This window comes from Convolutriloba macropyga, chromosome 4 (assembly GCF_964194025.1).
Source record: "Convolutriloba macropyga chromosome 4, txConMacr16.3, whole genome shotgun sequence".
NCBI classification, from domain to species: Eukaryota; Metazoa; Xenacoelomorpha; order Acoela; family Convolutidae; genus Convolutriloba; species Convolutriloba macropyga.
The window spans coordinates 79,266,773-79,283,361 of NC_134471.1; the positions used below are offsets into that span (position 1 = coordinate 79,266,773).

At 36.9% G+C, this 16,589-nt stretch overlaps 1 protein-coding gene across 1 annotated transcript in view; it reads right to left on the reverse strand.

Moving 5' to 3' along the window:
* Positions 1-1,362: 1,362 nt before the first annotated feature.
* LOC142337919 (uncharacterized) overlaps positions 1,363-16,589 on the reverse strand; it is a 51,466-nt gene continuing 36,239 nt past the window's right edge. Inside the window, exon 10 of the mRNA XM_075387560.1 lies at positions 1,363-2,662. Coding sequence (XP_075243675.1) covers positions 1,824-2,662 — 839 coding nt within the window. The 3' untranslated portion in view covers positions 1,363-1,823. The remainder of the gene's footprint in view (positions 2,663-16,589) is intronic.

Here is a 16,589-nt window from a genome sequence, read left to right on the forward strand (position 1 = left end):
TGTCACTAGAAACTCTGCAATAATATACTTAAAAAATGAAAGCGCCCCAATACAATTCAAATTCTTTGAATTGTACAAATATAGGAGCGCTATAATAGCCGGCTGAGAAGATGAGGGCGGCTATTAATAAAGTAATACCGCACGAATAGCGGGCTGCACGATGAGGGCAGTTATTAACCTATCTCAAAACCTTAATGCAAGGAGGTCATTGGACGGAAATCTATCATGTCAACATAACCGGTCTAAGGATGCGCAAACATAACCAGCCGAGGTCGCTCGTCAATCTGGTGGCTCAATTGTGGCCTGTTTGAGGGTATAAACTTCACTAAAACGCTGCAAATGATGTTTACAGAGCTTATCGTTGATAAATAGGCCAATTTCGGCGCACTTCATATGAGACATTTAGAAGTCAATTTAGAAACTGCCATCAATTGACTTTAACAGCTTTAAATTGCGTACTAGAGGATAATTTCGATTCTTCGAGAACGCAAGAAGTCAAATCAATGAAGCAAAAATTTAGCATTACAAATTACAATAATTACTTCTAGCTTCGATCGAGAATTTTTTTTGCGACACTTTGTTGAAAAGCAATCAACATCAGCTTAAAATAGCCAGAATAACTTCCGAAAATTAGGAGGTAGGTTATAGCCTTATTTAGTGATAATTACTCTAATTCGGAGAAAAATGACTGCATAAGATATCTACTACACGTCATTAATTTAAATCAACAATGGAACTAAATTCGGTAATATCATGTGCTTAACTTCCGCTCTTCTTGTGAACAATACAATTTTAAGTTGATTATGAACTTTCAAATTGGTTAAAAAAAGGAACAAACATTCAAAAAAATAGTAAATTCTGCATAGCATATTGTAAAAACAAAATTCTTTAATGTCAGTGAATATAATGACACAGACAAGTGATGAAATGTACAATATAAATATGGCATAAAAAGATACATAGATGACTGTTTCCTTTAATCTTCACAGAACAGATATTTATCAGTTATCATTCAGCGTTAAATAAACTACAGTTATACATTTTACTTAGAGGTCAATAATAGGAATTCAAGCCATTTAAATGTACCAATTTTTATCGAAAAATCCGAAAAAGATGAAAGGGTGGTAAAGGAAACAGTTGCATACACATAACAATTCTTTATATCATTCTAATCTAATTAAGTAACGGTAAGTGATATAACAAGTTAGGAAACCTTGTTTAGAACCCAAATCAACACACGGTGCTGCTAAGTTTAGAAAAAACTGAAATCCAAAAATATCAAAATATGCTACAAATATTTCCCAGGCACGCTAGTTCAGATACAATACTATCATAAACCTTTTCAAAACTATATCTTTTCAACAACAACACAAAAACCAAAGCTGCGTAAATGGTAAATGTCCTTCAACAACTTTCATCTTATGATCACTATGTTGAATGACTTCTAACTTTAAAGCAAAATGAATTTGATCAAGTCTTTTTTTTCAATATGCAAAAATATTATCCGGGTCTTTATTGTCCGGATCTTTTCCGTTTGACCCCCACCCCCCTTCCCACACAGTAACAGAGCTCGTGTCATTACATAATAAACCATTATGTAAAAAATATGGCACGTGCGCTTGGAGGTTGCAAATAATATGCACCCACTAAGCTTGGGGGGGGGCACAAAAGGAAAAGATCCTATTATCCAATCTCGACTCTGAACTTTAACCAATCTGTATAAAACTCAAAATTTGATTGTTTTATCTGATAACTAAATTGAGATAAGGCTCTTGAAACATCTCATCGATTTCTCGAACACAGCTTAAAATTTGTACTGCACTTTATACTTGACTACAACTATCAACAGATTCTCGAGCCAGTTCTGAACAAGCTTCGGCGATTATATCGGATGCGTAAATTTCAAGCGAGTTTATAGAATCTCCCAAAATAACTTGATCCCTACATCCTCTGTAATTGACATCGGAATTCTGAATTGCCTCCGAATATTGTGTTCCAGCAACACAATATCGATTGATTTCAACGTCCAAAAATTGTCCAGACGTTTCATCGGCAGCAAAATCATTGTCAATTTCCTTCACTTCGTTGTGTTCTAGGGCCAAATTTGAAATACTTGTCTCACCCGTGCGTGTACTGTCGCCAATTCTGTTCATAACTGCTGAATCATAACTTACAACATTCCTAGAAATCAATTGGGGATGAGCAACATTGCCCTTCTGATTACTAAGAAGTTCAGAATCCTGATCTGAAATCTGTTGCATGTTGTTTGGGATCCCGTCATTATGTTCGATTGGAACGTTTTGAGGAACTCTATCTCCAAGTCCCAACTCCCCAATTTGCTTTTGCTGATCGGTTCCACCGACATGATTTGGTTGCTCGCTACTCGGACTCTCGTTAACAAGTTCTACGGGAACACATCGCCCAATATCGAAAGAGATTTTACCAGGAGTCGGCATGTCGCTTCGGATTGCCTTAGGGCTACCATTATCAATAGATGGTTGCGGATTTGGCGAGACACGAGGAATTGCAGATGTGGGGGTAGATCTGACCTCTTTTCCTTCAATTCTGAAGGACGAAAACTTCGCGTAGTTGTAAAGTGTGACCAAATTAAATCCAGCAAGACGCCAGAGTGCGTACTCAAAAAGAAACAACACCGCCAGCGCTAAAACAAAACAGTTTTTGATTAAACGCAGTTTAAGCATCTTTCAACGGCTTCAAGGCACCTGTTGACTAGAATTCTTTAAAGCCTATTGATGACCAATCAGATCTCAGTATGTGTTTGTATCGAATTGATGTGCTTAGATTCTGAAAATTATCAAACGATATCAGTCAAAGATATCAGTAGTATATAATACCTACGTAAAGAAAGGGGGGGGGTTATCATTCGACTCTTAACCAAAGGATAATAGGTAGTGGCGGTTAAGTGGGAATAGGATAGGCGGGATAAAATCTTTCCGCCTGCTGTTTATTGCCGTTTGGATTGTTCTATTCCGCCGTTCTTGCTAGTTCTTTCTGGTCGTTTGAATTTAACGCTACATGTAAAAAGTAGTCTTATTACCCTAATAGAGGGGAGGGGCTTATTATGTGATATTTAGACGTGTGATTAAGTGGTTTTGGTCAGTTGTTAGCAAAAATTGATCATTATTGGGAGAATGTGTGCATAGATCAAATGGCAACTATAGCAACGCTTGATTTGAAAAGTATTCACGAAACTTACAAGGAAATCGAAAAAGAATATTCACAATATGGTAAACGATTTTTATACTTTTTAGCCACTTGTTTGCATTTGGATCCGGATCTTGATTTGGATATTGCGTTGAAGTTGCGGCCGTACGGAGGTTTGATTGGTATTGATAATTCTTCGTTAGACAAATATTTCAAAAATTTAAAAATTTTGAGATTACATGCCATACTCCACGACGCTTCCGGTTTTGTTTATGAATATAGTGAAAAGGGTCCAGGCTATTCTTACGTATTACCTTGTTCAGTGACAAATGAGTACCTTGGTCATGTGACTGGAATTGCTTTTTGTTTATACGTAAAATCTTTCAAAAATAGTTTATTCAATTTGCTGGAATGTTGAAATCCGGAGCGGTTGTTCTTGATTTTGAAGGCTTTCGAAGTAAAAAATCTGGATTTATAATAAAAGAACTTGCGGTATCTACCGAAAATTACAATGATATAATTTCATTTTTACCTCCAAAATCATTTAACATTTTTTGTTCGAGTGAGCAAAGATCTTTCCTGTGGGTATCTAAATTCCTTCATGGTCTCTCGTGGGAGACAGGAGAGTACCCTTATCATTATTTGCAACAGATTTTTCAAAGTATAGTTCTTCGATTTCCCTTTTCTGATTTTTACGCAAAAGGATTAGAAAAAACGGAAACTTTACGACAGCTGTTACAGAGGAACGTTATCAACTTGGAAACTTTGTTCTGCCCAAAAATTGAACACTTGAAGTTGTATCGGGAGACACCGGTTTGTAAATTACATGCATTGAGTTGCCCAAAACGACAGAGAACCAAGCATTGTGCCAATAAGAAGGCAAAACTCTTTTACCAGTGGCTGACGAATGAATCGTCGGTTAGAGAAACCAGCTCCGTCTCTACTACAAGTGAATTTGTCTCCAAATTTGACAGTTTACAGTTGTATAACGCCTGAAAATCAGTTAACGGTTACTCTTATCAAGGAAGAAAAAATTGATACAAGAGGCCAAACAGTTTTGAGAAAACAGCAGATTGTGTGTGCTGGTGCTGAAATAGAAGCTTTCAAGAAGTATCTTTCTCTACTGGAGTACTTTCAATTGTACCATGTCTTTACAAGAGAAAATGAAAAGGTTGAAACTAACCCCTTTACCTACGCCCAAGCGTGCAGTACCAGTTCTGATGTCTCTGGACGATGAGACTCTTCCCGATGACATCAAGCAGCTGATTAAAGAGAACAATGTACAGTCAATTGTTTTTAGAGATAAACAAGATTCGATGAATGCAAACTATACAATCACTTACAAACAAGGAGACGAAGACTCTGGATATGTTTCTTATGAATTTTTTATAGTTAAATAATTATGTAAAAGTTCCTGGAAAGCAATTCATTTTTTTGAACAATTTTATTTCACAATGAGTCAAACCGAAGATCAATTAGATTCGGGTGGAGGTATAACTGACTTGGTTTTTGACGCCGAGCACCAAGAAAGACAATCTTGGAGGTTTTGCAATTCGAGATTGCCTCGATCAGAGGTTGTATACTTTACACAAATCATTATAATAATTTTTCTTATAACTGTATCTCTCACCAAGTTGGTTTTTTTCAGTCTTGACTGTGAAGAATCCACATTTTGGTTTTCACTTCTTTCTTGTACAGTTGGATACGCTCTTCCAAATCCAAAGTTATGAATAAAGTTATTTCTACCAATGACCGGTTGTTCATGGCTGTTTGCGGGCCGTCTTGCTGCGGGAAAACTGAGCTCATTTTCAAAATGTTATTAGTTGGCGCATTTTTCCCAGAGTTTCAAACAATTTATTATTTTTATCAGCATGATCAGCCAAAATTCCAATCGTTAGAGAAGAAACTGAACATACATTTTAAAAAATTCTCCAATTTTGAGCTCATTTCAGAGTTAGAGAACTGCCTTCTTGTGTTCAATGATTCATGTGAAGAAATTTTTAATGACAAAGAATTTTCCAAATTAGCAACCGCAGGGCGACATAGAAACATCAGTGTAATTTATGTTAAACACAATTTGTTCCAGCAAAGCAGATGGTCTAGAACAATTGATCTAAACACAACACATATCATATTGTTCAAATCACCCCGTGACACACAACAGATTAGTTTTATTGGTCGACAGTTGAATAATGCACAATTTTTAAAAGAAAGCTATGAGCTCGCAACCAAAGAACCGTTTGGTCATTTATTAATTGATTTGGATCCAAAAACATCAGACGTCTTGCGCTACTGTTCAAATATTGTTCCTCCAGGACCATCAATTTTTTATCTGCCATCAGCTAAAGCCGTTATCACAAATTTGAGCGATGAGAGAGAAAGAAGTTTGTATGCTGGGGCGGCTGCTAGACATATCGGATACAAAACTAAAAGAGAAGATCGAGAGAGCTCCAAATAAATTCATTAAATTCCTTTGCGAATGTTTGCTTAACATTGTCAATGGTAATGTTCCAATAAGAAAAAGTGTTGTAGAAGGTTATGAAAATTCATTCAGAAAGCTATTGTCTAGACAAACAAGTTTGAAAGAAAAGAGGCAACTTTTGGCTAGAGAAACAGATTTGGTCAAAATTGTTGGTTTCGCTTGTTATCGATATTTGAAAAAATCATAATGCGTACCGAAGAATTCATTTTAATTCCAAAACGAATGTTTGCTTCACATCAACCGGTAAAAAAAGAAGTTTTGGACAATCCCCTTTATAAACAGAAAGCTACACAGCTGTCTCTTTTGCAAAGAAACCAGTCCAACTCAATGGAAAAACCAGAGAAAGCATTTGAACCAGTTGAGACTGCAAACAAACTGATGATTGAAACAGCAGATGAGGAGAAAACAGAACCCATGAGCAAAGATAGCGAGATTGAACCGGTAGTGAAAAAACAAAGAAAAAGCGACGATTTCACCTCTATAATGATAGAGCTAGAAGTTATGAATAAAAACCAAATCAAAAGATCAAAAATCATACTTGACTTGATTAACCAATCTGAAACAGTCACCATAGAGTCGAACGACGTTCTTCACGTTAATAAAGAAACAGTGGGCATCAAAGCTTCAACATTTCTGTACAATCTACAACAACCAACTAAAAAAAATTGACATTGAAAAATACTCAAAAATTTTATTTGCTCTTAATATCTCACCTCATCTTGTTGCAAATACCCATGCCAAGCAAATCTTGGAAGCCTCGTCTGAAAGTGAACAAGAATTTTTCCCAAGTAGAGAACAAACCAGTCAACAAGAGTTCTCCTCTACTGGAGAACGACTCAGTGACTCAAAACCAACCCGAAAAAAATATAAAGAAGAAACGGACCAAACGCCAGACAAAGAAGAGACCAGTCAGAAGATGTGGTCTTTCTTTTCCTGAAGTAAAAAAATTGGATCAGTTGTATTTAAAAGGACCAGCTTCGTATGGAAGCATAAAACGACTACAGACTCAAAGCAAGCTCCCTATAGGCAAAGTCCTGTCCTATTTGGAGACAAAGCCGTCTTTCACAAAGTACCGTTCAATTCGATTAAAATTTCCTAGGCTTAAAGTTTTTGTAAAAGACATTAACGAAATTTGGTCTCTAGATTTGGCACACGTTGATAAATTAGCAAAGTATAACCGCAACATCAAGTATCTCCTAGTAGCGGTTGATTGTTTGTCAAGATATTTACGAGTGGAACCTTTAAAAACAAAGTACGCAACAGAAGTAGCTGAAGCATTCAAAAAGATGATCAAAAACAAACAGCCCGAAAAAGTATGGGTTGACGATGGCACAGAATTTCTGGGAGATTTCAAACAATTGTGCAACAAACGCGGAATTCAGTTATATAGTACTTTCAGTGAAAAAAAGTCAGCTTTTGCAGAGAGGAACATTAGATCTCTCAAAAAGATAATTCATCGGTATCTCGAAGAAAAGTGGACCTATAGCTACATTGACCAATTAGACCAATTTGTGAAAACAATCAATTCAAGAGTCAATCGAGTAACTAAAATTGCTCCCAACAAAGTTACAAAAAAAGATGTGCCACGACTAGTTTCATTGACAGTCCAAACAAGCTCAAATCAGAAGCCCAAGTTTTACATTGGAGACTTTGTGAGAATAGTTAAAAAAGATAAAGCATTCAGGAAAAGTTACAAGCAATCATTCACAGACGAAGTCTTTGAAATAACGGGAATACCGACATTAAGCCCACCAACATACTCCTTAGTCGACACAGACAAAAAACCAATTCAAGGAAAATTTTATCAACCAGAATTACAACTTGTCAGGCTCCCTCTCGTTGAAAATGTCCAACAACCGGTTTGAAGACGAGTTTACAGTTCACGTTGTTTCATCCGCTTCAATGGAAATATTTGATTCAAACACACTTGCATCATTTCGAAATTTTTTTAATGACGAAATTCAACTTGCAGGTGATTGGAGAGTGGCGTTAAGTGAAATCATATTCCCAACAAAAATAGAAAACATAGTAAACGGAGATCTAATTGTGTACAACTTAAAAGACTATGAAGATTCCCAAAAGATGTCTTCGGGAGCTAATGTTATTTCTAGACCTTATAGTGGACAACAATTTAGTTTTATGCCAGGAACCTTTGATACATTGGCACAACTTCTTGCTACAATTAAGCGAACAATTGGACTTCCCAATTTTTCTTTCAGAGAGTTGAAGAGCTCTGGAAAATATGAAATTTTATTTGGCAAATATGAGGGAATTACATTTCCCAGCGAGGAAATTCCGAGCATTATTGGATTTAAGGGTATTCCTGACGGTAATGGAATACATATTGGGTACAAAATGATTCCCAATGCGAACAGGTTTATGAAAAGTGATGATACGAAAGCTTATTATGGGGAGTTCCCAGCTGATCTTTGTGCTGGAAAGCATCTAATTTTCATCTACACTAACATAATTGAATATCAATACGTTGGTGACACTAAGGCTCCTCTTTTGCGAGTCATTGATTCAAAACAACGTCTGAAAAACGGTAGTGTTTGTGAGCTTGAGCCAACTCATCGGATAGTTTTTACAAATTTAGATTATAAGAAGCTCCTAACCAACACAATTCAATCGATTTCAATTGAACTGAGAACAGAAACAGGACAATTAGTTCCCTTTTCGGGAACTGGAAAAGTTATTCTAAGACTACAATTCAAAAAATTTTCCTCCTAAAATGGATTCTTATTATGCGAATCAAGCAACGCCTTTGCCTCACTTCTCTGGACATTATCGTCAAAGAGGAAGTGGTTTTGGAGCCCTAGCTGCAGGCATTGGACGTGTTGCGCTGCCTTTAGCACGTCGTTTCATTTTGCCTACAGCGAAGCGTATCGGGAAAGAGCTTTTGAAACAAAGTGTTTCAGAGATTTTGGATGTAGTCGGAAGCAAAAAATCTCCTAAACAGGCGTTTAAAAATACAATCGCAAAAACTGTTAAAAAACAGACTGGGGGATCTCGACGAAATACTTCACGTCGGAGGAAGTCAAGTCGAGTCAAGCCACAGAAAGCGATCAACAAACGCAAAAAAACCATTTCAACGCACAGAGCTCCAAAAAGAAGTCGGTCAGATTTTTTTGCCAGAGTGAACGATGATCGCTAATTTGTTACCATCAGAAGCAACTCACAGTTCTTTGGATTTATTCGAAAAACCTTCTCTTTTAGTAACTTTCGATGGTAGTTTTTGTCAAAAGTTGGGCCCAGTCTACAGTCCAAATGGACCCATGTTAGAATTTGAAGTCGCCGGTGAGCGAAATAATTTTATTGACTTACAGAAAATTTTCTTGGAAGTAAAATGTAAAATTGTCCAGTCATCAGAAGCTGATTTGAGATATGACGCAGGAGCAGCAATAGATGTTACGAAGACAGATGCTCCCTATTTTTGCAATAATGTGTTACATTCACTCTTCTCTGACTGTACAGTGTCTGCTAATGGACTAAAAATTTCAAACGCTAACGGAAACTATGCTCATAAAAGTTTTATTGAAACAGAATTTTCACATAACAAAGATGCAAAAAACACCTGGTTGGCATGTCAGGGTTACTCCTACGAAGAAAATCCAGGAGCGCTGTCAACTGCGGAAGTGAACAGAAGGAAAAAATAGTGAGGCAATCAGCTGAGTGCACATTCTACGGTAAAGTTGCAGTCGACTTTTTCACCTGTGACAGACATTTGCTAAGTGGTGTGACACTTCGCATTGCATTTAGACGGTCAATAGATGATTTTGTTATAATGTCTGACGATGCTGCCAAGCACTACAAAGTAAAAATTGTCGAAGCTAATTTGTATGTGCGCAAGATGACATTAAACGATGATGTTGTATCGGCTATTGAAAAAACTTTATTAACAAGTCCAGCTTCGTATCCCTACCTGGAGACTCTAACAAAAACGTTTCTGGCGTCAACGGGTCTCCACAGTTGGAAACAAGAAGATATTTTTGCCAGAGAACCGATTCGTAGACTAGCAATTTGTCTGAACACTAACGAAGCGTTTCTTGGTAACAACAGACAAAATCCATTTAATTTCCGCAAATTCAACCTTGAGCAGATTTATATTTATCGAAACGGTTTACCTGTGGCAGACAGTCCGATATCAACAAGTGATGACAAACGTCTTTACTTTAACACAATATCCGATTTAGCTTACATCGACAATGGTCATGGAATAAGTTTGACAGATTACCCAAATCATTTCATAATGGTTTTTGATTTGACCAGCACCCAACAAGCATCCCACGATTTTATTCATCCTGAGCTCACAAATTCGTCAATTTCTATTGAGTTGAAATTTTCTGCGGCCTTACCGAACAATATAGAAATATTCATTATTGGCGAAAAAGCTAGCACAATATTTGTTGATAGTGCAAGAAGAGTATCAAAGAATCACATTCTGACAAATTAATGATGGATGAAGATGATATTAATGGTTTAATCCAAGGTTGCAAAACTCTTAAATATAAATTCCATGGTGTGTTTGCGGCCAACAACTTTCCGGAAAAAATGAACAGAAACAGCTTCCTTATTGTTAATGCAGCGACTGCTGAAAATATTGGCAGCCACTGGTTACTATTATGCAGAAAAAACAATCAACTTTTGTTTGCCGATCCCCTTGGTCAGCCCATTTCATCGTACAAACACCTATATCAAAGAATCGTTTCCGTTGGCAGCAATCACAACATCTATCAACTCTTGGAGAATCAACCAATTCAAAGAGCAAACTCTAAACTTTGTGGACTTTTTTGTATTTATATTGCTCATTTTGTTTTCAATGCTCAAAAACTTGTAAATATTAGCGATAATGAATTGATTCGTTTCGCTTTTCATATGATGTTCTAACCTTACTAACTTGAGAAATTTATTTTTTTTTCAAAACTTTACTTTTTCTTCATACACAAAGCGAACACTCAATAAATCAGAATCAATATTCAATTTTCCATATCCACTCATAAAAATATCCATAATTTGACAAAAAGCGCCAGAATGAGGACCATACAAAATTGTTTCAACTCTTCGTAAAGTTTCACTATTAACAAAATCAGTTTGAACTTGTTTCGATGGAGGCCGGGCATTGTAGATAGTTTTTTGAGCAACTACTGGCATCTTGGCACTCGGTTTGAGATTGACATTTGTTTGTTTTGCAGAGCTGCTTTTCGATAAGTTGTTGTGGTTAGCAAAAGCTGGCAGTCGTTTGCGCACTGCTTGTGAATCGGTTTTTTCTCCCGAACCGTTGAATTCGATTGCCAATTTGAGTTTTGTAAAAACGTCTCCATTAGTCTCCAAGTTTGGTGCAGTCCAAAACAAGAATTTGAAAGCTGTATAAACACAAGGCACAGGAAAGCTCTGATATCGTTTCACTGTTTCGTTTTCAAAAGTAGTTGTATCAATCAGAACGTGATAATGACTGTTTACTAAATTGCAAAATTCGGAATCAAAATGTGCACACACTGCATAAAAATTTCCAATAGAAAAGCTAGGTTTTTCTTCAAGAATGAGAAATTTGAACTGTTTCTGAAATTGTTTAAAGTAATTTGGAGAACGCTCAAACATCGCCTCAACCATCGTTGTTGGCAACTTCTTTTTGAATTTTTGGTTTCTTCGCTAGTGGTGGTTTTGTTGTTGACAGCTGGTCAGCCACTGAGTTCTGTATTTTGCTAGCTGAGCTGACCAAATTTTCAAACTCTCCAAGAGTTAGAGAAATTCTCTGTTCAAACTCGTAATCGTCTGTTGCTTTTTTGAACAATTTCAGAAATACATATGTCCCTGTCCTTTCATAGGTTTTCAGCGTTGCTCTGATTAAGCGCTTATCAGTTTTGGAAATATCGAAATAACAATCTCCAAACTCTGTGTCTTTAGTGGACGTGAAAGGCATAGTGTGCAACTTGTTTTATTACTTTCAAGTGTTATAATGTGTAAAACTCCAACTCAATGGGGCGGCAAGTTGGGTTTAAACAAGTGTCGTCAAACTGCCTAATTAAATCCAAATGATTTGTGAATACAGGCTCAAGTACGCCTATGGCGTACTTGAGTCTGTCTGTTGTTCACATATTGCATAATTAATTTCAGCTGTGACCTTAGATAAGACAAAAAACATGTGAACCTAGGTGTGTACTTGGACCAGGAGTGCACTGTACACTTTTTATTGGAATTATATGCGTACCATATGTTTTGAGAACACAAATGTGACCCACCCTGGGTGGGCATTTGAACAAGCAGTGCAGTGTACACTGTTTATTGATATTATATGCGGACCACATGTTTTGGTTCTATAGAGAAAACAGATGTGACCCTAGGTGTGTATTTGGACCAGCAGTGCAGTGTACACTGTTTATTGGAATTATATGCGGACCATATGTTTATAACTTGGAACAGATGTGACCCTGGGTGTGTGATATAATTAGAAGCACAAGTGAACCTACAGCAGTAAGGAAATTCTGATAAGAATAAACATGCACCAGCGTACAATGAAATGCTAATAATAAAATACGCTCTGGATAAGAACTGAGTTAGTACACACTGTAAAGTGTATCGACCCATGTATAATAACAAAATTTAGAGCATATATCAGAGCACATACAATACCAAAATTAAAACCATATTTGACCCCAGATATAATTTGTTGAATTACACGTTGTGCAATATTACTTTAAAAATAGTTATTCATTTTCTTTAAACCTTGCGTTCAGTGCACTTTGCTTTCTTTCAACAGTTCGTTACCAGACAAACACCTATCAACCGTCTTCTATCAAATTGGTTTTAGTTTCTTTCTCAAAATTTGTACAAAAATTATGTCCGTTCAAATACTTGCTGAATCTGTAATTTCCTTGGAGCGAACATTGGTTTATCAGACAGTGTTCGAAAACTTTGTTGTGCTTATTCAACAGAAGAGACAAGGCGATGTTTGGCAAACTTACCAGCACTGCTTGATACCCAAGCTTTTCATTAACGCAATTGCTTCTTTACCAGAGAAGACAGAACCAGCAGATTGCAGTGTTATTACATCAGGAGGACATTTACCTCCAAAAACTTTGCCAACATTTCAACATCTTGGCATGGAGTCATTACCTGACGACGTTAAACGAATTTTGTTTCGTTACGATTGCCACTGTGTGCCTCTGTTTGAAAACCAGCTAGGGGCTTATCAGGCTTGCGAAAACTTAGCTGACATGTGGGGCATAAAGTCATCACCATGCTCCCCAGAAAATCAATCCCAATTGGATTCAGCCAGCTTGCCAGTAACACCAGCAGTTGATCCGAGTCCCAGTTTGACACCGGCATCTAGTCCATCTCTCTTTGCGGGAATTCAAAAGAACAATTCTACGGCTCTGTTTAGTGACAACCAGTTTGATACAACGTTACTGTCAGCTACACAATTTCAAACACCAGAACCAGCACGTGTTTTTGGTGTCACAGACACGCCAAAGATTTGCAATGCACCAAAGAAACGGCTACCTGAGAATACTTTAATGGACTTATTTGATTAACTTGAAAACTAAACTTAATGGATCATCACAAAACTCTTTTATATAGTAAGATGCTAACTTGATTTTGTTTCAAGAATGTGTGATTTCAACTTTTTAAAAGCTGAATTTAACTTTTTAAATCTGTTTTATAGCTTTAAATCTGCTGAGTCAAAGAAATTAAAACATTGCTACTGACCAAGTTCGAACATGTTCAGAAAAGATTTTCATTATGACGTAAACATTTGTTTCCTAACAAACACTCAATTATTACAACTACTATGACGTGGTGAGATTTTTCAATATTATATCCAGAAATACTTTTCCCAATCTGCAAAATTTTTATTATTATTATATATATTAAACATAAAGTTTAGAGATATAGCCATATGTGAGAGTATGCGGTATTGACGCTAATGACATGTTAACTCCATGCCACAGCTGTAGCATGGATTGAATTCCAAATTCAATTCATAAGTCGAAGAACTGTTCAAAAAATAAAAAATAATCAAAGAAAATATTTCGAAAAAATGCATTTCAAACGTCAAATTTTGACACTTAATTCAGTAGATGCCCTCTTCAGCTTACACTAGAATCAACTCTCATTTGTTACTTGGGGATCAATTGAAAAAAAAAGAGCTTGTTAGTTAAAAAAAAACGAAAAAAACTCAAAAAAAAAATTTTTTTAACACATGACCTCTGACCTTTGACCCCAAAAAAGAGGGTTCCAAAAAATACTTGGGATGAAACTGATTGTTCAGTAAGACTCAGCATACTCTAAAGTACAAAACATCTCATCACACTCGTCAAATTTTACCTATCCGTTATGGAGATAATTAGCCTCTAATTAGCGACTAATTAAGGGTTAATTAACCTAATTACTAATTACTGAAAAAAAAAATTCAAATTTTTGCAACGGTTTTATACTCACTGCTTGATGCCCGACATTATTGCTCATAAGCATCATCATCAAAAAACGGCTCCTTCACCGATTTTCGAAACATCTGGCAATTAATGTCACATTAACATCTGGCATTAATTAGCATATGAAGTACCCTAAGGAAAGATGTTAGATTGGTTTTCTTTAAATTTTTGGACTTATTGGGCCCTCAGTGTAAATTTATCTCATAACAGCTGTCATCAAAAAAGGCCTCAGAAAAAAGACACATGTTTATGTCATGTAATTGTCATGTAATTGTTAATTAATGACTTGATTGACAGAAAAACAAACTTTTTTTCTGTTTATTTTTGAGCAATTTTTTTATATGGGTCCTATGTTTTTCGGCACGGGGAGCATTTTTGCTCATCACACTTAAGAACGTAGGACAACTCTAACCATCCGTAATTGAAAATGCATAAAATAGCGCTTTTTATTACAATTTTGAATATTAGCATGTTTTTCCAGGTTCTCAAAAAAAGTTTTTTGACACAAACGATGATCAGCAATACTCGGTAGGGTTCCCTGTGGTGGTATATTTTGGCATACGATTGCAATGGAGAGTTGAAAACACATCTTTTTTCTCTCAAAAGTAACAAAATTTCGAAATAAAGGTATGCGCCAAAACCGACCAATCAGAAAACAGCATTTCAAAACTTCGAATTTGGCGCCTATGCAGTACTGTAGTCTCTAATACTGTAAACCCGAGAAGCCATTTCTTGTTCATTCGTTTCTACTGTTCGTACTCGAGTTTAACAATTCGTTCTTACTAAAGTTAGACAATTCAAAAATGGGTTTCCAGTGTCGTTATTGTGATTCTATTCTGAGTACAAAAGGAAATCGCTCCAGGCATGAGCATAAACTCCATCCTGATGAGATTGGTTTACCCGTATATCAATGCTCATTATGTGAGTTTACTTGTCGGAAGATTTCTTTGCTCGAAGAACACATGAAAACTGCACACCAACGATTCACCAATTGCTGTCAAAGCTGCCTACTCGGATTCAACGATTGCCATCTTTACGTACAGCATATGACTTCCGTTCATCACTTACCCGTCCTAGGTGAACAATTTCAGCCTCGAGACACTCCGTTGGAAAGTGCATTCCATGGAGTACTGAGATCGTTCGAGTCAACAGCGGCCGAAGAGTCCAATGATCTCGAAAACTTTATGCGGATACAAAAACCCAAAATAGACACTCTAATAAGTGAGCAGTTGACCCAGGGTCCTCAAAAAGTTCAACTGTGTGCAAAATTGCGGCTTGTCAAAGTTATGTATGATGAGCCAGATATGCCAGAAGATGACCGTATTGAAATATACGCAAACTCTCTGATGACTCCTGTCTATGCAAACGGACTGTCGGATGAAGCGTATTGGCAAATGGTGGAGAAGATGATGAGCGTATTGACAACATTCAACTCTTTGGGGAGTGGTTGGACACTCGAAAAAGTTCTCAAAGTTGACGTCAAATTCGCGCGTTTCAGACCAATTCTTGGTTCATCATACATCGCGTTGCCGTCAAAAATTGCCAACTGCAGAGGATTGCTCAACGTAAGGAACCATGAAGATCGAGATTGCTTCAGGTATTGCTTTGTGGCCGCTTATCACATGTATCATCAGATAAGTTTAGATAGAATTGATCGAAACTATCAAACCGACAAAACTTCACCAACTACATACAATCAACCAGGACTGCATCAACCTCTGGGCGATTTTACTATGCCCATGGGCTTTGCAGACATTCCTCAATTTGAAACACTCAACAACGTTCAGGTAAACGTGTTTGGATACGATAACGGCCAGTTTTTCCCTCTAAAAATTTCGTCATACAGCTCAGATTTTGTAATGGATTTACTTTTGCTGTACGACTGTGACCGTCATCACTACGTCCTCATTACAAACCTGGTGAAGGTTGTTTGCTACGTGCGAGGACTTGATTACAGATTCTCCTACAAAATTTGTCGAAACTGTTTTTTGATTTGTCGAGAAGGACTTGAAAGTTACAACCTACATCTCAATAACTGTTGCAAAAATGCACCTGCTGTTATTCATATGCCTTCAAGTGAGAACAACTCATACAAATTCACGAACTTGGCTGCTACATGGTTTGTCCCTCTTGTTATCTATTTTGACTTCGAGTCTTTCTTACGACCCGTGTCTTCTTGCAAGGGACCAAGTGATAAAGCCTTTACACAGGTCAAGGAGATACATGAACCGTGTGGCTTTGCGCTAACAGTGATAGATCACCATTCATCAAAGCCAATCTTTCATCATGTAGACGAAACTTGGGAAAGTCTAACGCTACGCACTGTTGGATTTGTGAAAAATCGTTTTCAGAAACGGAAGATCCAGAGAACACAATTGACCTGGACCATTGCCACTACAGTGGTAAATTCTTGGGATGGGCACATGAGAAATGCAATCGCTTGAGACGAAATATCAATTTCACCCCTGTTGTGGGTCATAATATTCAAAATTATGACTTACATCACATTT